The sequence below is a fragment of the Lethenteron reissneri genome, chromosome 7 (genome assembly GCF_015708825.2).
Source record: "Lethenteron reissneri isolate LAM-NWPU_2019-01 chromosome 7, ASM1570882v1, whole genome shotgun sequence".
In the NCBI taxonomy this organism is placed as follows: Eukaryota; Metazoa; Chordata; class Hyperoartia; order Petromyzontiformes; family Petromyzontidae; genus Lethenteron; species Lethenteron reissneri.
In genome coordinates, this window is record NC_083785.1 from 7,922,376 (window position 1) to 7,946,492 (window position 24,117).

A 24,117-nucleotide genomic window follows, 5' to 3' on the forward strand; every position below is an offset into this window, starting at 1 on the left:
CGGAGGTAAGGGGGAAGGGATGGGTGGGGGTTGAGGGGCACGGTAAGAAGACGATCCCGTGTACGGCGAAACTTTTGCATCGAGTTGTCTTCGCCAAGGGGGGGACTTGCCCCCTCAGGGAACACGCCCAGATCGATGGAAGGAATTCTACGGGTTCGTCAATTACGACTTACGAAGAGGTTGGGCGACGTTCCGTGCATCGGTCCTTCTGCGCAGTGCGTGGAGCTAGAGGCCGTGGAGGTACAGCGATGAACGGGTTGCCCAGAATTTAGAGGCGAGAAATCTGTGCTAAAATCCGAACTGGAAGCGGGTGCCTCCTATGCCCTCCCTAAGCCGCCGCTCGCCACACGCCAGCACGTCATGTCACCTCGTCACGTCACCTCGTCATCACGTCACATCACCTTGTCACCTCGTCACGTCACCTCGTCGTTATGTCACCTCGTCGTGCGGCTCCAAGTGATGTTTAGCGTCGATAGTTGGGATGCTTCCGGGGAGAACGGCGCAACGGCACCAGTTGCAGATAATCGGTGCGCATGAGTGGTTTCACTTCCCTGTTTAAAATGTGTTTTTATTTTAGTTCTTAATTTGAATAGTATGGATACTGTTGTTTGTCTCTTAACTGTAATTCTTTAAAAGTTCATTGTTAGTTTTAATGTATTGGCCAATCCTGGCCCAGCTGACTCAAACACGTAATAAAATTGACATAGAGACTCACAGAAACTCATAGAGATACATAGACTCAAAGAGATACATAGAGACTTATAGAGATACTAAACTAACAACATTTAATTTTACCAGGTAAGGCTCGCTGAGATGTATAGCTCTTTTTCAGAAGCGACCTGGCCACCACAAATAATTGCTCAACAAGTGGCTTATTGTGTGGACATTACAACAGCCAAATACTGTAAACGCATGATGCTGATTCTAAATGTGGAGGGAAAACCGGAGTACCTGGAGAAAAATCCACGTGACCACGGAGAGAACACGCAAAAGGCGTTCAGGGTCGGGATCGAACGCACGACCTCCTGTATACCAGTCGAGTTAGTTAACATCTCCTAGCCACCGTGGCACCCATACGTAGAAATCATAGAGATACGTAGGAACTCGGTGAAAAGTGGCCAGGTCGCTCAACAACGTAATAAGCCAACTGACGCGAATGTGCATTGCTTTGTACTTGCAGACACTGAGGGCCGCCGGAAAGACCTACATGATCTTCTTCGTGGTGGTTATCTTCATTGGATCCTTCTACCTCATCAACCTCATTCTGGCCGTGGTGGCCATGGCGTACGACGAGCAGAACCAGGCCACGCTGGCCGAGGCCGAGGAGAAGGAGCGGGAGTTCCAGCAGATGCTAGAGAACCTCCACAAGCACCAGGATGACATGGAGCAGCAGGTGAGGGGCAACCGCAAAGCGGTGGGCGTGCGTACGGGCCTCGGATGGGAGGCCTGCACAATCGCCGCCTGGAGGACCTCGGACTTACGGGGAACTTTGAGGATGAAAAAACTCAGCAGTTACCACCAGCTGTGGTGACCTTAAGGTTGAGATCTCAGCAATGCTCAGGAGGTGCGGTGATCTCAAAGGTGAGCCCTCTTGGTGATCACAAAGAGGTTTGAGGACCCAGATGGCAAAAGCTCCGCTGTCACGACCGGACGCTGGGACCTCTAAAGCGAGTCCTCAGTTGTTGACCAGGAGATTTTAGTACCTCAGGCGAGGAGCTCAACAACAACAATCGGGTATGATGGTCTCAGGCGAGACCTTCGTAGGCTGAAAATATCCTTAGGTGACACTTTATCAATCACAACCAAGATGTAACAACCTCAATGTAAGACTGTCAACAATTACCAAGAGGTAAAAGCATCTCAAGATGAGACCACAGCAATCGCCAGCTGTGAAAACCCCCATGTTGTATGTACGCACGTTGAACTTATTTCGTACCGTACGTAGCCAACTGTGCTAATCGGAGGTGCACCTCAATAATTATCAAGAGGTGAGGGATCTGGAGGTCAGACCTTAACATTGACTACGAGGTTTGGATACTTCAAATAAAAGGGCTCAGCCATCACCACGAGGTTGTAACAGCCGCGGATCAGGCTACGATAATTGGAAGGGCGAGAGAACCATTGGTCAGGTCCCAGGTTCAGTTGCATAAAAAAAATATTACACCATTCCCCGAACTCCAATTTGAAATTAATGCAGCCTTTCTCTCAAGGCGCTCTATTTGTCTGTCCACTGCAGTGGCGACCGGACGCACGGCGGGCCGGCCGCGAGCGCGTCCGTGCGTGTTGTGCGTTGAGCAAACACGCGTGAACCCCCGCACACAATGGAAGCCTTCCTCACAATTGCACCTGTCACCTGCCTGCCCTGAAGGAGACTTGGTCACGAAGCCACCGCAGCCTGCAAACACCTTACGACCACCGCCACAGTTGCCGCTGCCGTGACAACCACCAACTCCACCATCACCACCACTAACTCCCACCATTGTTGCCGCCAATACTACCACGTGACCCACGGTCTGTGAATCAGTGGTGCAGGGGGCAGTGTGGGATCACGTGACCCACAATCTGTGAATCGGTGGTGCAGGGGGCAGTGTGGGATCACGTGACCCATGATCTGTGAATCGGTGGTGCAGGGGGCAGTGTGGGATCACGTGACCCACGGTCTGTGAATCGGCGGTGCAGGGCGCAGTGTGGGATCACGTGACCCACGGTCTGTGAATCGGTGGTGCAGGGGGCAGTGTGGGATCACCTGACCCACGGTCTGTGAATCGGTGGTGCAGGGGGCAGTGTGGGATCACGTGACCCTGTTGTCTGGGGGGAGTTGGGGTTGCGTGTGGGTGCGGGGAGCGAGGGGCCTGGAGGGGTGGTGGGGAGGGGGGTAAGGGACACGCACCACTCCGGCGCCACCGCCGCGGTGAATGACGGGCAGAATAATTGCGGCGCTCGCGAGAAAGGCGGCGGCGGTGGCGGCGGCGTTTCCTTGCCGCAGCCTCGGGGCGCCGTCGGCTCGCGCCGCGTTTGATGTCGCCCGGTCGCCAGCCTCGGAGCCGGAGGCTCGGCAGTTGAGGTCGGGGTAGTCGGCGGTGCGGAGTTGCGGCTAAACTAAAAACTCTTTTGGGTTTTTTCGGTAAAGTCACGTAGGTAAAAAATTCAAATTCAAATTAATAAAAGTAAAATAATTTTTTTCCTACGTGACTTTACCGAAAAAACCCAAGAGTATGAATCCTTGCAGTCACGAAAGCTTCAAATCTAGAATTAAAAACTCTTTCTTACATTTTTACCAGGTAAGGTACCCGCTGAGCTATGTAGCTCTTTTTGAGAAGCGAGACAGTGGCTCCTCATCACGTGGGAATGCAAATCAGCCAAAAATACCGTGCATTACTTTCAGGAACTAAAACATTTATACATTCCATCAAGGGCCTTAAAAGCTTCTCATCTCCAACTGCTCAGCGCTCCCAGGTCTGGGTTGCGCTCTTTTGGCGAGCGGTGCTTTTGTTCGCGGTGGCACCCGAACTATGGAAGTGCCTTGCCACTTGAAATCAGGGCAATCGGAGTCGGTAGATATATTTAAGTGTGCTTTGAAAACCCCATCTTTTAAAAGTGGCCTTTATTCTTTAGTTTGGTCGGTTGCGCTGCCTCTGTTTTTGTCTCCTGCCTTTCATGCATCGCGCATTGGGATCCTAGGATGGAATGCGCATGAAACATTTAAATTATTATTAGGATTAAATTCAAAGTGTGGAGGGAAAAACCCGTGGGAAATTTATATTTGTGCATCTGGTCAACTCAGCCGTTAAATGAGTGGCTAGCGTGGTGCGTAAACATTGCCACTGGGGAGACGGAGCTGACGCAGTGTGGTGCTGGCCAAACCAACGGCCTCACGAATGGTGGCGTACTTCATGAGCAACAGCCACGCGCAGATTTTCGTCTCCTCCCTTTTTGCCTCGTTTCGCCAAAACGCTTTTGTCGCTTTATTATGAATACCGCTGCCCGACTCGCCCCCGTGCGCTTACGTCGCTGATAGCGTCCGTCATTTCTCGTATCCGTCGCCTCAGCCCCTCACCTCCACCCAATGCCGGATGATCCTAGTAGCAAAAGCAGCTACATATGTCGTAGCTACATATGTAGCAGCTACGGGCCCCCCTTACTTTCATGGGCCCCGCGCTGAATGCTTTCAATCAATTCTGATTCTGCACTTGCTCTATTACTATAGTACTATACCGCCTTCAACTTTCACGAACGACTGGGTGTTTAAGGTTAACGATTTGTTGTATATTCTGGCCGTATAGCAAATAAAACAATACAATTACTTTACTATGCAAGTAAAAAATGTATGTTTTTTATATTTATGTTTTTTAGACCCCTATTTAACATATGCTACAGGCCCCCGCACTAGCTTAATCCGGCACTGCCTCCACCTAGCCCCGTACGGAAACGAATTTGCCGCACGCACAAAGAAATCTACTGCACTGCACAGTACAATATATTATTTATGTACAGTTTTTTGGTGATTTTTTTAGTGCACTGTATGTTATTATATACTCCGTCCAATTTGCGTTAAAGCTGACTTGCTGTACACTCGTGTTGAGCACGGTAAAACATTTTTGTCATTTAATGTAACGCTGTGGGTACGTCTACAATGAAGATGCGAGCATTAACACAGCGTCACCGTACCCTCCGTTGTCTTTGTTCAGCTCTTGTGGAAAAGTCACCTTGATTCTCGTCGTTCCGATATTCGCTGTCGCACCTTTCAAGGAACGAATCCTCCAACGTAAATCGGCCTTTCAAGGATAAACTGGGGATCATTGCCTTTTGCAGGTAGCCGTGACCAGTGCATGCACTGGTCACGGCTACCCGCGTAGTGGGCGGAGCTACCTAGGTAATGGGCGGGGCTACCTATGTAATGGGCGGGGCTACATGTGTAGTGGGCGGGGCTACCTATGTAATGGGCGGGGCTACATGCGTAGTGGGCGGGGCTACCTATGTAATGGGCGGAGCTACCTACGAAATGGGCGGGGCTACCTATGTAATGGGCGGGGCTACCTATGCAGTGGGCGGGGCTACCTACGAAATGGGCGGGGCTACCTAGGGAATGGGCGGAGCTACCTGCATAGTGGGCGGGGCAAGTGACTGGGTGGGCGGAGCTCTGCATAAGTGGGAGGGGGCTGCCAATTCACCATGCGTCCAGATTGAGCCTCCGAAAATTGACAAATGATTCCAAGCCTGCGGCTCTGTTTGCGTCCCGCCTTTGTAACCCTGCAGTACGCCGAGGACCAAGCTGGCCTGAGCTCCTCCTCGTCCTCGGAGATGTCAAAGCCGAGCAGCGGCACGGAGCGCGTAAGCCACAAGAAGAAGCGAAAGTCATGCACCAGCGGAGAGGGCATTGTCAAGACCGAGTCGGAGGAGAGCCTCGCCGAGACCGCCAAGAGCAACGGCAAGAAGAAGGGGCGCTCACGAGAGGTACGGCCGCCTCTCCCTGGCCCCCCTCGTCCGCTCAGCGAACAGAGTCACCCGCACGTCCGCCTGCCGACCTCCCAAATCACCCACTCACCAAGTCACACACCCACTCACCCACTTACTAAGTCACCCATCCATTCACTTAACAAGTCAACCACCCACCCACTGACTTCCCAAGTCATCCACCCACTCACCCCAAAGTCACCCACCCACTCACTTAGCAAATCACCCACCCGCTCACCTCCAAAGTTTTTTTTCCGATTCCCCGCCTCCATCTTCCACCACGCCAACCTTGACCTCCCATCTCCCCACCTTACCGTCTCTCCCACTTGCACTCCCTACCGGCCCCCCTCCACCCATCCCACCCACCTCTCTCTCTCCCCACCCACCACGTCATCCCCCGCCCACAGTCGCTCATCGGCATGTACTACAAGCCCAAGCGGGCGCGCGACCCGAGCTCCGACACGGAGCTCGCCGACGACGAGAGGAGCGTGCCCGGGAGCCGGCGCGGCTCGGCCATCCAGCGCCGCAGCAACGGCCGCGGGGAGCGGGCCGTGGCGGGGGCCGCGACGGCCGCCGGCGGCGGCGCCAACCAGCACCTGCTGCTGCTGCCCGAGATTGTGGTGGACAGAGCGCCGACCGATGAAGCGGTGAGGCCGCGCTCCGAGCTTCCCGCCGATGCCTCGTCTAACCCCGCCCCGTCGCGTTCCGTCTCGCGACCGCCCTCTGCCTTGCACCCGTGGCGTCTTGTCTTGTCTCGTCTTCATATAAGGAACGAAACAGGTGGACTTCTCCACAAATCTGGCTGTCGCCTAATGAAGCTCGTTGTGATTACTGGCAAAACGTCGTACTCAGATTGTAAATGTTGTGGCTTGGCTCTCCAACACACAACCGGTGTGCTGTACTAGTGACGAATTGGCCACGTTCTGTTTACGTGACAACCCTTACTAGTTGGCTGTGTCGGGTGGTGGGTTTTAACGACACATTTACATATTTACACGATCTAACACCAAAAAACCTCTATTATTTTCTTGTTCCGCCGCGTTCTGTTTTGCCCCTGTACCGTCTCTCAACCTTCTTGTCCCGTCCGATCCTCCATCTCGTTCACTTTAGTTTCTCCACCGCCCTGCCTAGGCCTGCAATGTCTTGTGCAGGTCCTGTACCTTTCCTCAACTCTTCTACCTCGTCCTCTTCAGTCTCTTAAATGCCCTGTCTTGTCCTGTCCCACCTGGCTCTGTTGCTCTATCAAGCCTCCTGCCCTGTCCCCATCCTGCCCTGCGTGGTCCTGTTCACTCTCTCCTGACTCTCTTTTTTCTGTCCTGCCCTGTCTAGTCCTGTCCTCTTTCACCCCTATCCCGACTCGGGTTCAGTCTGCCACACTATCCTTCCTGCCTGACTCCGTCCCATCTCCCGTCACATCTCATCGTGCCCTCGCAGTGTCGTAGCTGTCAACCGTTGTGCGGGTGGTGCAACTGCACCGGAGCCCACGGGGACAGAGGGACCCTGGCATCGGGCTAGGAGGTGGCGGTGTGGGGCGCGTGAAATTTGACCGGTGGAGGTGGGCCCGTTTAATTCCTTGCACAGGGGCCCGTGCCAGCCACGCTATGCCACTGGGTCCCAGCTTGATGTCCTCGATCCAACGCACGTTTGGGAACAGACAGGGGGCGTCGTGCGGGTGGGGTGGGTGAAAGGGCGAGGGGGGCGGGGTGAGGGGGGGAGTGGAACTACGATTATACAGGACAAGTAAAGATTCTGATTCTGAGAGAGAAAAAAAAGTCTGATTCTGACGATTGACTTAATGGGAAAACTAATGAGCCGGCCGTTTCATTCATTCACGTCGCGCGGCGTCCACCGAACCAACGCAATCGGCCGAACGCCGGCTACGTGTGGGCAATGGACCCGGCACGGCCAGTAGCAGTGCGCCGGTACGGTCCTGAGTCTCCCCTAGGTCGACTCAACCTCAAATTAATACCTGGTGCGGTGTGTAAACATCGCCACTGGGGAGACCAAGGCGGCCGGGCGTGGTGCTGGCCACTCATCCTCTTGTGTGCTCTGCCGGCCTTCATAGGTGTGACAGGAGTAATAGCACTTGCCCTAACAGTCTGTTAAAGGATATACGGGGGATCTTTGTCTTTGTTTCGTGTGTGCTTGTGTGCGACAATGTCTGTGTCCGTGTCCGCGACGATGTGTGTTCATGTGTGTGTGTGACAACTCGTGCACGCGTGCGTGCATGTGAGCGCGTGTGCGACGACTCGCGTGCATGTGTGTGTGCGTGTGTGCGACGACTTGCGTGCGTGTGTGTGTGCGCGTGTATGAGGACGTGTGCGCGTGTGTGTGCTCGTGTGCAACGACGTGCGTGTGGGCGATGCGTGTACGTGCGACGACCTGTGTGTGTGTATGTGTGTGCGACGATGTGCGTGTGTGTGTGACGACGCGTGGCGCGTGCGTGTGTGCGACGGCGTGCAGGACACGAGCAGCGAGGCCGGCACGCGGCGCAGCTGCAGGAGGCTCAGCAGCCGCTCGCTCAACCTCCTGGAAGAGCCGCGGTTGAGCAAGCGCACGCGCAGCGCCGTCACCGTGCTCACCACCGCCATGGAGGGTACCGCTTGTGTTGTTGTTTTTGTTGTTGTAATTACCCAGGATCCGTAGGCCTCTTTTATCACTTTCAGGAGGTTCCGGCCGAATAAGAATTCTAATTTTTGTTATATGGAGTCTCATAGAAGCGGAGACCTATAGACTCGCACAGAGACCCATAAACCCTCAGGGACCCATAGACTTACATAGAGCCTCGTAGACCCATAGAAACATATATACTCACACAGAGACCCATAAACCAGGGGCGGTTTCTTCATTAGGGCGATTGGGCGACGCACCACCAATGTCATTGAACCACAGAGTCACGCTAGCCGTCACTGTCAGCCTCTGGATATAGTCCAATCAGCGCCATGTCACGTTCTGTGGAGTACCGCCTCTTTTTGGGCGATTTCACTCCGGCTGAGAATCGCCCCGAGTGGCCCCATAGACTTACATTCAAAGATGTTTTTTTTCGACCGGGGGGCGGGCGCTCTAATGCATTCTCTATGGCTTCCGGGAGGGCTCGCCCTAACATGCTTACGTCATCATACGTGCTTACGTCATCATACGTAAGCACGTTTCATCCAACAATATAATGTATCGCCACCGAGTGGAATCTTTAATAAAATAAACTTGAGTGGTTTGTTTTAATAGTGAGTATAGAAACAAACAAGATGTATTGTAAGAGTCACTTTATTTTTCATTAATATTAAAGAAGTGAAGTTGCCTTTACATGCTTAAGCTGTTAATTTATCCATTGCATGGGTGGACCTTATCCTTATCAATCATCCAGACATTTGCCCCCCCTGAGAGATTTATAGGAGCCGCCACTGCCATAAACCCTCAAGGACCCTTAGACTTACATAGAGCCTCGTAGACCCATAGAAACCTATAGACTCACACAGAGACCCATAAACCCTCAGGGACCCATAGACTTACATCGAGCCTCATAGACCCATAGAAACCTATAGACTCACACAGAGACCCATAAAACCTCAGGGACCCATAAACTTACGTAGAGCTTCATAGACCCATATAAACCTATAGACTCACACAGAGACCCATAAACCCTCAGGGACCCATAGACTTACATAGAGCCTCATAGACCCATAGAAACCTATAGACTCACACAGAGACCCATAAACCCTCAGGGACCCATAGACTTACATAGAGCCTCGTAGACCCATAGAAACCTATAGACTCACACAGAGACCCATAAACCCTCAGGGACCCATAGACTTACATAGAGCTTCATAAACCCATAGAAACCTATAAACTCACACAGAGACCCATAAACCCTCAGGGACCCATAGACTTACATAGAGCCTCGTAGACCCATAGACACCTATATACTCACACAGAGACCCATAAACCCTCAGGGACCCATAGACTTACATAGAGCCTCGTAGACCCATAGAAACCTATATACTCACACAGAGACCCATAAACACTCAGGGACCCATAGACTTACATAGAGACTCATAGACCCATAGAAACCAATAGACTCACACAGAGACCCATAAACCCACAGGGACCCATATAGACGTTTCGCTGACTGCCTCGCATGTATGTATGTACGTTGAACCTATTTCGTACATAGGCAACCCTGATAATTGGAGGTGCGGTGCGCTTGACAACAAACCAAGACGCAAAAAGCAGTTCGCATCTAGACGCCGTATGAATCCACTTGGTAGTGTCTTCAAGTTCACCTTTGCCGTACTGCGATCTACTCTCCCTGTCTGCCAGTTCGAAGCCTCCTACCCCCCCACCACTCCAACTCTCACCCCTCCAAAAATAGCCGGATAAAATCCCTCATCTCTCCTCGGCTGGCAAGATTCGTATCACCCCCCCCCCCCCACCACCACCCCCCCTTTTACATTTGTGTGATGTAGAGGCGTCGCTTCCACGATCCGTGAAGCCACGTCGCCGCTTTTGTATTTTATCGTTTCTTGAGAGTGGAAGATACATATTAACTTTGATGTAACTGGGTGATTTTTGTTATCTCTCTCCCCTGGCCGTGTAGAGCTTAAAAGGTGGCTTTGCTGAGTTTCAGACATTAATGTGCAACCAGAAGAATCCTAGAGGGGCCTTAGTCTAGAGGGGCCTCAGCCTTGAGGTCCCTCAGCCTTGAGGTGCCTTAGTCTAGAGGGAGGTGCCTTAGCCTGGCCCCACGAGACTTGGTAACAGGCACGGCATTCTGCTCCACGAACATGAGCTCCCAGAACGCGGAGCGGAACGTCGGTACTCTCCGGCAACCGGGAAATATTTTTTTTTACGTAAAGATTTTTTTGTTTTTTTCTCACAACTCGGATAATCTGCGCCCCCCCTCCCCCACGCATGATCGAGAGTGGCTCGTATGCTCTAGGTTGGCTTTTTTCCCCCTGCAGAAGTAGAAGCCGTGGCATAGAACGAGTTCTAGATGTGAAGCTTTCGTGAATGCAAGGATTCATACTCTTAGGCTTTTTCGGTAAAGTCACGTAGGTAAAAAATATAAATAAAATTAATAGAAGTAATAATAGAATAATTATTTTATTTCTATTATTACTTCTATAAATTTTATTATTATTTTTTACCTACGTGACTTTACTGAAAAAGCCTAAGAGTATAGAATGAGCTATCGAGCAAAGACGGTGGTTACCACGTGGCACGCTTTCAGATGCTCTTCTGCAGCCATCTGGACCGTTCTTCCTTCCAATATTAGGAAGCCATATATTTTTTTAGAACTGCTTTTAGTGCTTAGTTTGTTATCCTTCCCCCACACGTCCGATTAGCACGGTTGGCTATGTACAGTGGTGCGAACGAAGTTCCACGTACGTACGTCCGTAACATACGAGACGTGTGTGAATGACGCGGTGATGCCGCATCCTTGCGTCGTTAACTGGCCCTGCTTGGCCCCAAACCGGATTCAGATGCCTTGTGAGGCCAGCACAGCGCAGTTTGATTCTTGCTTTGCTGGAACGAAAGTGAGTTCGTGGGAAAAAATCACGTGTCTCGGGAGGGCTCCACACTAGCTCGGCTCAGATGTGCCAGTGTGAGCTTCAATTCCCGAATAAGGTTTACGGCACGTGGAGTGGAACGTCGGACACCGTGCCAAACGACACGCGGTACGACCGGAAAACCTCATCGGAGAGTTAAAGGGGTAATGATGGTCTGACGTTTCACTCCACAGCATTCTGGGAGTGCTGAATCTCAGCAGCGTTGATTATTTATTATGGCCAATGAAACTTGAGTTCTAAGTGGTTTAGCTTTGTCTGAGATTTGGTGAATTTCAGATAACCCACTCGCCCAGCGACTCACCCACCCAATCACTTACTCTCTCATTCACTTATCCATCCACCCACTCATCCACCCACGAATCCACTCATCTACGCACTCACCCATTCACCGACGAGCCCATGTACCCAACGCGTCCTGGTTGATGGGGAGGGGCGGGACAGACAACCCGGGAAATCTCAGGTTGCTTCTGAAAAAGATCTAAGTAGCTCAGTGTGGGGGCCTTACCTGGTAACATAAAAAAAACTAAGTTCATTTTTTTGTAGTTGTAGTTATGGACGCGCCGGGCACGCACACGTCGCGGGTCGCTCACTCCTTGCCCGGCGCGCTCGTTGTCATTCCCCGTGGGGCAGAGTTGGAGGAATCGCAGAAGAAGTGCCCCCCTGTCTGGTACAAGTTCGCCAACACCTTCCTCATCTGGGACTGCTGCCCGCTGTGGGTCAAGTTCAAGAACCTGATAAAGTTGTTCGTCATGGACCCGTTCGTCGACCTGGCCATCACCATCTGCATCATCCTCAACACGCTCTTCATGGCCATGGAGCACTACCCCATTTCACACGAATTTGAAGAGGTCCTGATGGTCGGCAATCTGGTGAGAGCCGGGGCTGGTGGTGATGGTGGTGATGGTGGTGGTGAGGCTGGGGGTGGTGGTGGTGGTGAGGCTGGGGGTGGTGGAGATGGTGATGGTGGTAGTGAGGCTGCGGGTGGTGGTGGTGATGAGGCTAGGGGTGGGGGTGGTGGTGAGGCTGGGGGTGGTGGTGGTGAGGTTGGGGGTTGTAGTTGGTGGTGGTGGTGATGATGAGGCTGAAGGTGGTGGTGAGGCTGGGGGTGGTAGTGGTGGTGGTAGTGAGGCTGGTGGTGGTGTAATGGTGATGTTGGGGGTGGTGGTGGTGATGAGGCGACGTGTGGTGGTTGGTGGCGGTGATGATTTAGATGGCGTTGTCCGTCTGTCTATAGTGAATGGTGGTGGTGCGGGGTACACGATAACTCTCGTAATATTAAATCATGAACACAAAGTTCCATTGCTGTTCGAGACTTAACCGAGCGAAAACCAGCCACACTGATCAACGGATTTTCCATCTTTCTGCATGCAAGAAACGATTCATTGCGAACATAACGTCAGTACAGCAACAGCCCTGTTACCCGGCACGTAACCATCCGGGCGCTCTATTAACCGGCATCTGTCGCAGGCGGCAATGCAAACCCTCCGTTCGCCTCGTCTGAAACAATGTCGACAGAACTTCCGGCATCTTGCCGTACGCTTCCCGCGGATCCGTCGTTTGTTCACGGCAGCTTCGGGACGTCGCTTTGCATGCGGCGACCGTGCTCCTGTATTCTGTACTCTAAAAAAAAAATTCTTGCTGTGGTTTTCCCACCTGATGATGATTGCTTGTGTTGCAATCGAAACTTCGTGATTTATTTTATTTTCTACCTACGTGACTTTACCGAAAGAACCAAAGAGTATGGATTCCTGCAGTCACGAAAGCTTCAAATCAAGATTATTCTGTACTCTCTTAAACGGGCCCCACTGATTCACTGCAATCAATTTAGAGTGCTCCACAACTGACTGGTGAGTACCCATGGGCAGAGTTTGTTGGGTGGGGGGGGGACACGGGGCACGAGGGAGGGGGGGCAAATGCCACCCCCAAACTGGACGCCTTCATTAATTTGTTTTCAGTAGTTTACAATGGAGATACAACAATTAAGTACAGAGTGCTTGAAAAAAATGTGCCTCCAGGCTCTGGAGACCACCTGGAGAAGATTCCAGGCAACGTGTTGATAATGATGGTGAATACGTGGAGACTCGTTGACTTTTTGAAGCTACTAGCATCCATTTGTTATAATTTTACAGGGTATTATCCGTTCTTTTTCCATTAAAAACGACAGTCCCATATAAGTGTTAACATTGTTTTAAGCACCCTGTATATGCACCCGTGATTCCTAATGTGATGGACAAAGCGAACCCCTGCCCACCCCCAAAAATAGAAGTTAAACTGCACCCATGTGAGTACCTCTCTAAGAGAGTATATTATTGGAGAAGCGGGGGTAAAACCCTCCGATAACCGGCGTGTCTGATTAATCGGCACCCTGCATTGCCCATGGATGCCGGATAACAGATATTTAATATTTTTTTCTTAAAAAACAAGTTGAGGTTGTACCCCTTCTGCCAATTAAAACAGATGCTTGTTGTCTCGTCATTTTGGTAACTGCCAAATGAGTCTCATAGATACAGTGATACCTCGGTTCACGAACTTAATTCGTGAACTGACTCTGGTCGTGAACTGAGGCACATTTTCCCATAGGGTTCAATGTAAATCCGGTTAATCCGTTCTGACCTTTTTTTTGGTTTTTGAAGCACAAAAATATGAAACAAATGACAATACACATTACTGTAGTACTGTACAGTATAGTAATGTATAAAGAGAGAACACTAACCTTGCTTGAGATGACTTCTGGCATGGAGGAAGGCAGGTGGGAGGCGGGTGGGAGACAGTAAGCACTCAAACGGGTGAACTATACAATACGATAAGTACAGTATTGTACAGTACAGTAGTACAGTACAGTACTGTATGTGCTAAAAAGCACACCAAAAATCAAAAAGTCACTGAAAGTGTCTTCACAGTACTCACAGTACTTCTTTCTGTGTCTCTTCTCTCCACGATCTTCCTACAGTAAGTCACGACCATGTGACAGCCTGGAATTAGCATAAAAATGGGCGCGGCTCCTGTTCGTGAACCGAAGCGGAGTTCGTGAACCGGAGCATATTTTTATGAAATTTTCTGTTCGTGAACCGAGTTGTTCGTGAACCGAAGCGTTCGTGAACCGAGGTATCACTGTATAGAGCTTTTTTGCTGTGTATATACATACAGTTGTGCTGTTTGTTATTTGGAAGTTACTCTCAAGATAACCGGCCCAACTTGATCAGAGGGTTGCCCTCAACTTGAAGGCGAGAAAGAAAAAGCAACCGGTGCTAAAAGGACGCGCGCCTCCGTGTCGCCGCCCCCACCAACGGGCATACCACTCGCAACGCCTGCCACGAGTCAAAGACTCCCCCGCCCCACTCCCCGCCACGCGTACCGGGGAGCGTCGTTGAGCGATTCACGTGCTTATTCAACCACTCCGCCCGGTGCCTCATTTTCAGCCGGAACTGTCCGGAACGCTCTTCCGGGAGTAATTTTTAGCACCCGGCTGGCCATGTCCGCCCATTGGGATTTGATCCTGGCCCTCGTGATGATGCGGTGTTGCGCACGGAGCGGGCGTGTCTTGTACTCCAGTGGTAGTGCCTCGTGCCGATATTCTCCCCACTCTAAGCCCATCTACTAGCGGTTCCGGATTGGCGCTAGACGGGAACCAGTTGGTTGAGAGCCGTTTGGTTGTTGCGGTGATGAATCGTAATATTGGCTGCGAACGCCCGTGCGCTACGTTGAGAGGTGAATGGCTGACCAGAGTCGCTGTTTGCCCCCCCCCCTCCACCCCACCCCCCGCCGCGTACGAAGGTGTTCACTGGGATATTCACGGCAGAGATGGTGCTCAAGCTCATCGCACTCGACCCCTACGACTACTTCCAGGTGGGCTGGAACATCTTCGACAGCATCATCGTGAGCCTGAGCCTCATGGAGCTGGGACTCGCAGACGTGGAGGGCCTCTCCGTGCTGCGCTCCTTCAGGCTGGTAGGCCTCACGCACCAGCCCACCCACCTACCAGACCACTCACCCACCGACCTAACTGCCCACCCACCTTCCCACTTACTCACCTACCTGTCGGCCCATCTACCTGCCTACCAGAGGTCGCAACCGGGTACCCGATACCCAGACCCTGGTGCGGCCGGGTACGGGTACGGGTAGGCTGTGAGTCACTGGTGAGTAACTGTTTGTCACTCATTTCCCAACGTCTTGTCTCTTCTCACAATTCAAGTTCCTAGAATCAACCCACCCGCGCCTGCAACATGGCTTCATCCCAGAGGTCACAATCAGGTACCCGATACCCATACCCTACCCGTACCCGGCCGGGTACGGGTAGGGTACGGGTACGGGTACCCGTTTGCGACCCTGGTGCGGCCGGGTATGGGTACGGGTAAGGAATCAAAACCCGTTTGCGACCTCTGCTGCCTACTGACCTACTGTACCTGTCTATCCACCTATCTGCAGACCTCTCTATATCCCTACCCTCCTACCTGCCAACTCACCCACCTGACAATCTGCCTACCCACGTATCTGCCTACTCACCCACCTACCCAGCTACTCACTTTCTGCTTACCCACCTTTCTGCCTACCCAGCTACCTGACTACTCACTTACCTACCCACATACTCACCTACCTAACCACGTAACTGCCTAGGGAATCACTCTTTAGTTTTTTCGGTAAAGTCACGTATAAAAATAAAATAATAAATTAAATAATAGCATACGACGTTTCGATTGCAACACAAGCAACCCCCTCTGTCTGTTTAAGGCCACCCCACAGAGACGATCACCTCTCTCTGTACCTGGGTTGCTCTCTCTATGTATCTTGGTGATGTCTGTCTGCTTGTGTGTCTGTCTATAGTTTTCTGGTTATATTCTATGTCGCTATTTCGTTGTACCTGATGATGATTGCTTGTGTTGCAATCGAAACGTCGTATGCTATTATTTAATTTATTATTTTATTTTTATACGTGACTTTACCGAAAAAACCAAAGAGTGATTCCTGCAGTCACGAAGGCTGCCTAGGGAATGTTTCCTGCTGGTTATTAGTTACATGCCAGTTCGCCCCCCCATCCCCCCCCCCTTTCTACTTCGTCATGGATGAGGAGAGTGAATTAAATTAAATTGTACTTTATTAAAACTACCGGCTAGTCTACTGACGGTGTACGTAACGATCTCGTCGTCAGCTTTAGCTCGTGGACGGGAGAGAAACCCAAAAGTATAGTGTGATTTTTGTTTGTATTACTGGCCAAAATGTTGTGAGTGGTTCAGCCAGAACTAAACGTTCCGTGGGTGTCTCTTAGCCACATCGACAAACTTGGAGGTTGGTGGGGGGTAGTGACGGTTGTGTCTTGGCCACATCCAACCACGCTAGGGGTTGGGGGGGGGGGGGTCCGGGTACCCTGTGGTTATGCTGCAGCTCGTTACTAAAAATACACCGGGCTCATCCCATTAAAACATTGATTAAGCTCGCAATGTCATGTGACTCCCCCCCCCCTCTGCTAAGCAGCTGCATGGGAAGGACTCGATAACCGACCCAAGGGGGTTGGCCTAGCTGAAACATCAGTGACTCCCCTGCGCGATAGTGGTACGGTCCGTGGCAAGTGGCACGCAACCGGTCACGGCCGTACCATTCCCTCGAGTTTGCGCGTGTAGGGGGGGGGGGGAGATCAGGCGTTGCTTGCTAACAGCACTTGCCCCAACAGTATGCGAAGGCTATACGGGGGATCTTTGTCTTTGGTGGGGTGGTGGGTTCTCTGGGCACCCCAGGTTTCTTCCAGCATGCGCAAAGATACTCAAGAAGGAATAAAATTAGTAACGGAATGGTGTAGTTGTGCCACTCGTATATAGAATGCCATGGCGTTGCGGTCCAATTGCCTATTGACCTTTCAGCTGTGTGAAGGTTGAATTTCTTTCGCACCGTACGTAGCCAGCCGTTCTAATCGGATATTGCCGGCAGGGACGGGGGAGTCAACAAACTAAACACAAAAAGCAGAACCAATGTTCGTCGACAACAGCTGTTGAATTAGGCAAATAAAACGCTTGGATTTGTTTCGACTTCTTTGAGACTCATCGGCAGGATGTGGTCCACTAAGCAAATGCCACAATGAAACATTGGTAGGAATGGTCAACAGATAGCTTTATATTATTTGTATTTTTTCAGTGGTTAAAAAAACAACCACCGGATTGTTGTCCGTGGGTCTTTTTTATAATTACCCACAATTTACCAAGACAGGACGCAATGGACGGATTTTTAGAGTGCAGCACCGCGAGAGATGGTGACAGATTGGCCGTGAATGACGATGATGATGATGAAGGAATTGGGCAAGCATCCTAGAGGCAGGGCCCTCTGAAAAATAATCTTAAGATTCAGCGAGACTTCCTCGGATGAAAAAAGTAAATAAACTCTCCGTTGATATGTAATTGAGTATTATTCTTTAAAACATTTATAAGGAAATCAATATCTGTGTTCTGACTACTTTTATTGTATCACTTAATCATACATTTTAATAGTCGTATTCTCTTTGAAAATTAGATGAAACTGGAAATTGCTCAAATTAGTCGTCGAGTGACGTTGGGGAAACCGCCGTGGCGCTGCTGAACGGCGCGATGGTTCTCAGCACGCCGAAGTCGCAAACTCGACTCCACCTTCAGCGGCGTGTGGATTGTGTCGTGAACATCAACACCGCGGAGACAATGGCGGCCGGGGGTTGGTACTAGCCACACCGCCCCCTCGTGTGCTGTGCCGGCCTTCATAAGTGGCGCTCGCTAACGGCACTTGCCCCGATGGTCTGTAAAGGCCACACGGGGTATCTTTGTCTTTGTGCGTGCGTGAGCGAGCTTGTCGTGGTAGAACGTGTGCGTGATCGTCGACGTTATTCGTGTGTGCACACATTCTCTCGTCCTCTCTTTTTCCCCTCTCCTCGCTCGGATTACAAAATGATCCTTTGCGCTCCGAGCTTCATTAATGGAAATCCGAGGCTTGACACAGGAGAGGGGAGTTAAACATAGCCTGGCGAGATCTCGGGCGTGTGTCGGTAGTGATGATGATGATGATGTTGGATGGCGGAGGTGATTCTGATGGTGGCAATGATCGTGGTGGTGATGCTGATGATGGTGATAATCGTGGTGGTGGTGATGATTGTCGTGGTGTTGATGATCATGGTGGTGATGGCGATGATGGTGGTAGAGTGGTGGTGTCGGTGATCGTGGTGGTGGTGGTGATGATCGGGGTGGTGTTGGTGGTGATGATCAAGGTGCTGGTGATCTTGGTGATGTTGGTGATTGTAGAAGTGGTGGTGGTGTTGACCTTGGTGGTGGTGATGAACGTGGTGGTGTTGACCGCGGTGTTGCTGGCGCTGGGTGCTATCTCGTCTGTATGTTTCGTTTTTTTCGTTCATGCCATTCTGTTGGCTTCATTCATCTCGAATCAACATGAGCACATCGTGAGCACGCAATCTCCATTAAACCGTCAACAGTTCATCAGGCGGCGGTGGAGCGGTCAGCGCACTGGACGCACGGTCCGGACGTCGCCGGTTCGATCAAATCTCCCGGCGCGGCGACTGAAACGATTGATCAACAGTCAGTGCCGGATTATCCTCGTAGCAAAAGTAGCTACACATGCTACGGGCCCCGAACTTTCAAGGGCCCCGGCGCGAAATGCTTTCAAGCTATCAATTCCGGTTCAGTGATTCTGCACTTGCTCTATTACTATAGTACTATACCGCCTTCATCTTTTACGAACGACTGGGTGTTTAAGGTTAGAGATTTGTCGTATTATCTGGCTGTATAGCAAATGAAAAAAATAAAATGTTAGAAAATATTTTATTTAGGGCCCCTTTATAACATATGCGACAGGCCCCGCGCACTAGCTTAATCCGGCACTGTCAACAGTGCGAGCTTCTTAAACCCCCCTTCCTCCCGCCTCGCTTCCGCCCACCCAGCAGAGTCACTGCGTGCGAACACGCTTGGTCGCTCGCCGGGTTGCGTGCGGTGGGGTAAACCGTGGGGTTCTTGCACGTCTTCTGCGCAGCGTGACAAGCACGTGCGGGGAGGGAGCGTGGGGGCCAAGCAGCACCCTCGAGGGCCGCGCTTCGCCGATCGTTCTCAACTCACGCACCGCTCTCACCCGTCAGCGGATTTCCTCGTAGCACCTTGCGCCAAAATAACACGCGTCTGTCAAATATCAACAAGTACCCTTCAGCGCCCTACTTTAAGGCTAGGTGCGTAGTTCTAGATTTGAAGTTTTCGTGACTGCAAGGATCTATATTCTTCGGTTCACGTAGGTAAAAAATAATACAAATGGAAACAACTAAATGAAATCACAAATTAAAGAAATAACTATTTTATTTTGTGATTTTATTTAGTTGTTTTCATTTTTATTATTTTTTTAGCTACGTGACTTTACCGAAAAAACCAAAGAGTATAGGTGCCTAGTGTTCGGGACCGAGGTCCGCGGACTTTTTTGTTCCCCGCCTTCACGTCACAGTTTGTGCTCGGCACCGGGCTCCTATTGAAAGTGCATATTTGAAACAAAAACTCATAAGAGTGTTGTGAAGTGTTCATTGAAAAGCCATGAAAACCATTGCGAACAGAATAGAACAACGTGGACGGCCCCATTCGAGACCCAAACACCATCACACGTCATGGGACCTTTCTTGCAGACAGGATTCCTTGCAACACGTTTCTGTTTGGTGTGTTAACATCTCTTAACACAGCTGTTTTATTGTCAGAAAGGATAAAACCTCTTCTTATATCATCACAGCTCCTCTTGGCTTGGGTATTCTTCCTCCACCTCCTCGTCCTCGTAGACACTGATGGTCTAACCATCAACGACATCAGAATGTCAGCAGGTCGATGCGCAACATCTCATTGCGATTGTGGCCATGTGCTCCAAACCATGGACCCATATAGTAAGCCCACAGAGACACATATGAGATACACCGTCATGGAGCTAGAGACCCATAGAGACATATTCTTAGGTTTTTTCGGTAAAGTCACTTAGGTAAAAAATTTAAATTAATAAAAGTAAAATAAAAATGAAATAAAAATCACGACGTTTCGGAGGCAACACAGGCTTCCGTTCCACCTGAAGACGGAAGCTTGTTTTACCTCCGAAACGTCGTGATTTTTATTTTATTTTTATTTTACTTTTATTAATTTAAATTTTTTACCTACGTGACTTTACCGAAAAAACCTAAGAATATGAATCATTGCAGTCACGAAAGCTTCAAATCTAGAACCGATAGAGACACATAGAGACTCATAGAGAGAAACTTCTAGAAATGCAATAATGAAAAGCCACAGTCATGCGACTGTGCCCATGCAACCCAAGCTATGAACCCCGCAGTAAACCCACTGTGATCTGCTCTCATTCGACGGAAGAGGAGGAGGAGAATGAACAGTGACACGACACGCATGTCTGTTGAAGCCCTCTCGTCGTGACCAGCAGCATACCTCCGCATTGGCATCTATAGCTCCTCAACACATTGCTGCTGCCATAGTGCGCAACAGCCGAATACTGAAGTTGATTTTTGTTTACTCGCACGAATGAGACGGCTGATGGTGTTTGAGCCAGGATGTGTTCGTTTGTTACTGTTGGTATTAATGTCTGTAAATATAACAGCGGACCATTTCCCACGGCCTAGAAAGCCAACCGGTGGTTCGGGAACCAAAAGGTTAGGAAGAAGGGCTCTTCTAGACGGAGCTCCCTCCAGCGAATGCTCTCGCGTGGGGACACATCCGTGCTACAGCATATGCGTTACGTTCCACTCTCGTTAATTCACAGGCATTTTTTCAGGCCGCTGATGATGAGGACCTCCGAGCCATGCCCGTGTTAGTCAAGAGGGCCTCTGTGGCAGCAGTGAGCGTGAGCAAGCACTTTCAGGGCCGCGCCTTTACCTCGTCTATCATTATTATGATGATTATTTGAGTTTGAGCCGTGAGCACTTTCTCCAGTGCCCATTCTCCGCGGCGTTCTCGCGTGAAGGCAAAAACAAAAGGCCGAACGGGCGTTGCAAAAAAAGTGACGACGACGTTTAGTGTCGGGTGAAATATCGTGAACGGGCGCAATTAGCCGGGCGGCTGGGTTACAAGGCAAAGGGCGTTTCGTGTTACCCGAGCCCCTCACCTGGGCGAGCTCGCGACACACGCCGGGGCGGACGAGCGAGGCAACGTGAGAGGAGAGCAGAGTATATACACGTATACACAGGGTGGCTTCTGAATAAATGTGAACACTTCTGAGAATTTGCAACAACGCCACGTGAAATGTGCCGCCTCCGGCCTCTGGAGACCACCTGGAGAAGATTCCAGGCAACGTGTTGACAGCGATGGCGGACAAGTGGGAGACTCTTTGACTTTTTGAAGCTATTGACATCCATTTGTTATCATGTTACAGTGTATTTATTATTCGTTCTTTTTCCTTTAAAAACGATAGTCCCGTGTAAGTGTTAACGTTTTTTTGAAGCGCCCTGTAAATTTTTTTCGCAAACGCAGCTGGCAGTTTTTTCTTTTTCCTTCGCCGATCGGACGAAAAACCGCGGCTCATTCGTCGCTTAAATTAATTACAGAATAAAAATGTGCTCGCTCACGCAAGGCAAAGACAAAGATCCCCCCCCCCGTATAGCCTTAACAAACTTTCAGGGCAAGTGCTTCTTTAGCGAGCACCTCGCTCAACACGCACATCCACACACCCTCGTGCATTTACTCCCTGTGACGCTCACTCCATCAAACGCTCAGTCTTCTCGCAAGCGTGATTTCCCTTCACACGCTCGCTCAAACGCTCCCACTTTGAACCGCTGACGTTCACTCGCTCGCACACTCGCACAGCAGGCAAACCCACTCACTCAAGCTACTGCTCACTTTGCGTGGTGGTTGTTTTCGCACGGTCGCCCAAGCGCCCGCACGATCGTTCGCTCGTGAAACTGCGTGCGCGCTCGCGATCTGTTCACACCAGTTTTACCGGTCTTGGCCATTTACTTTAATCGTAAATATTTGCGTCGTTTCCTCCCCGATTGTGCCACCGGCGTCGCCCCGTTCGATGAAGAATCCGCTCAGATCGCTCGCAAAACAGGTGCGACCCCTTCGTATTAGCCAATGGCCCGAGGAAAGTGGATATCGCAGAACTACCTCTTGAGATACCTTCTTCAAGTGACAAAGTACGGGGCAGCACTTTCCACACCCACACCGTCGCCGAGAGTAACGTTTAACGCGCAACGGTAAAACCCATATTTAAGTCTCAGAGCTGGAATCTTCACCAAATTCAGTGTGGAACCAAATTTCATGTGATGGGTTTTGTTGTTGTTGTTGTTATTGTTGTTGCACAGTCTTTGATTGAATGGGCTATCCTGACAGCGGTTTGACATAGTTTCAAACGGAACGTCGCATCTAATTGTTACATTTGGTTGTTGAGAATTATTGTTCAAACTCACCGGCGAGCTGAAACAACAACAATTTAGCGTGTTAAGCGCTGGGCACGCGTGACGACGAATTTGTTTTGGTGGCCGTGTCAGGGGCCGGAGGGTTTTTTACGATACACAATTTGGTCAGTTCGCCGCGTGGCGCCCCGAAAATAAATACATGGGTACAAGTCGTAACATCGGCCGCAAAAACCCGTACTACGCGTTATACCATCACGCGAAACTTTGGCAATCCTCGCCATGGCTTTTGGCTAGCCATCGAACAAAGACGGTCACCACATCGTACGCTTTCAGGTGTGCTGCTGAGGCCATCTGGAATGCTCTTTCTTCCGATGTGAGGAAGCCACTGGAGCCATAAAACTGCTTTTTGTGTTTAGTGTGGTGCCCTTCCTCTGCACCTCCGATTAGCGCAGTTGTATATACATACTGTGCGAAGGAAGTTGAGCATACATATGTGCATACAACTCTTCCACTTTTTATTGTATTTTTTTCATCTCAATCCAGATGCGAGTGTTCAAGCTGGCCAAGTCATGGCCGACGCTCAACATGCTCATCAAGATCATCGGCAACTCTGTGGGCGCCCTGGGCAACCTGACGCTGGTGCTCGCCATCATTGTCTTCATCTTCGCCGTCGTCGGCATGCAGCTCTTCGGCAAGAACTACAAGGAGTGCGTGTGCAAGATCAACGACGAGTGTGTGCTGCCGCGCTGGCACATGCACGACTTCTTCCACTCGTTCCTCATCGTGTTCCGCGTGCTCTGCGGCGAGTGGATCGAGACCATGTGGGACTGCATGGAGGTGGCGGGCCAGACCATGTGCCTCATCGTCTTCATGATGGTCATGGTCATCGGCAACCTTGTGGTGCGTTGGCAAAAAGCTCCATGGCGGTGATCGATGCTCATTTAAAATTGTTTTTTTTTTACTTTTACCAGCTCACTGAAATGGCTCACCGACATTAGAGGTTGGTCGACGTAAGAGATTGGCGCCAGAAAGATGTGGCGCTATTTGAGCGTATTGGCACGAGATGGAGGAAAGTGGAAAGAAATGACGAAATGTGCAGTGGACACTTACGGGCTATCTGCCCATGATTCGTGATGATGATGAAGGCCCACTGAGCTATGTAGTAGCTCTTTCCTGGCAATCACAAATGATCGCTCAACAAAGTGGCTTATGATCACTTGGACATTTATAGCAGCCGAATAATCTAAACGCGTGAATTTGATTATAAATGTGGATGGAAAAAGGGGAGGACCCGGAGAAAAATCAATGTGACCACGGGGAGAGAGAGAGATGTGCAATCTTCAAATATACAGGCGTCATGGTCAGGAATCGAACCCATGACCTCATTTATACGAGGCGAGGTAGTTAACATCTCACCACCATGGCAATGTAATATTTCGTGACCTCCCCCAGCTGTTGTTGGCACGGGGAGAACTTCATCGTGGCACGCAGGGTCAGCGTTAGGAGGGTGCTGGGGAAGGTGCTGGAGTCGGTGAGCCCTGAACCACCAAATGTCTCTTTGGACCCCCAATTAGAGAGGAGCTGGAGCCGGGCCTGATGCCACAGGGAACCATTTAGAACCTTAACACGAAGGCTTTCGCAGCCTCTATTATAATTTGTAACCAGTTGGCTTGTGGCCGCGTCTGCAGCATTACTTTGTTGATGCCTGCTGCGCTCATTTGACTGTCTTTTCGTCGTGGGAAGTTCATGGTCGAAGCT

General features: G+C 50.6%; 1 protein-coding gene across 1 annotated transcript in view; it reads left to right on the forward strand.

The window, feature by feature from the left end:
* Nucleotides 1-24,117, forward strand: part of LOC133357242 (sodium channel protein type 4 subunit alpha-like) — a 104,573-nt gene that overhangs the window by 62,520 nt on the left and 17,936 nt on the right. The window contains exons 10-16 of the mRNA XM_061575077.1: nt 1,181-1,393; nt 5,257-5,454; nt 5,862-6,101; nt 7,918-8,050; nt 11,652-11,890; nt 14,796-14,969; nt 22,903-23,259. Of these exons, the coding sequence (XP_061431061.1) occupies nt 1,181-1,393; nt 5,257-5,454; nt 5,862-6,101; nt 7,918-8,050; nt 11,652-11,890; nt 14,796-14,969; nt 22,903-23,259 (1,554 nt within the window). The remainder of the gene's footprint in view (nt 1-1,180; nt 1,394-5,256; nt 5,455-5,861; nt 6,102-7,917; nt 8,051-11,651; nt 11,891-14,795; nt 14,970-22,902; nt 23,260-24,117) is intronic.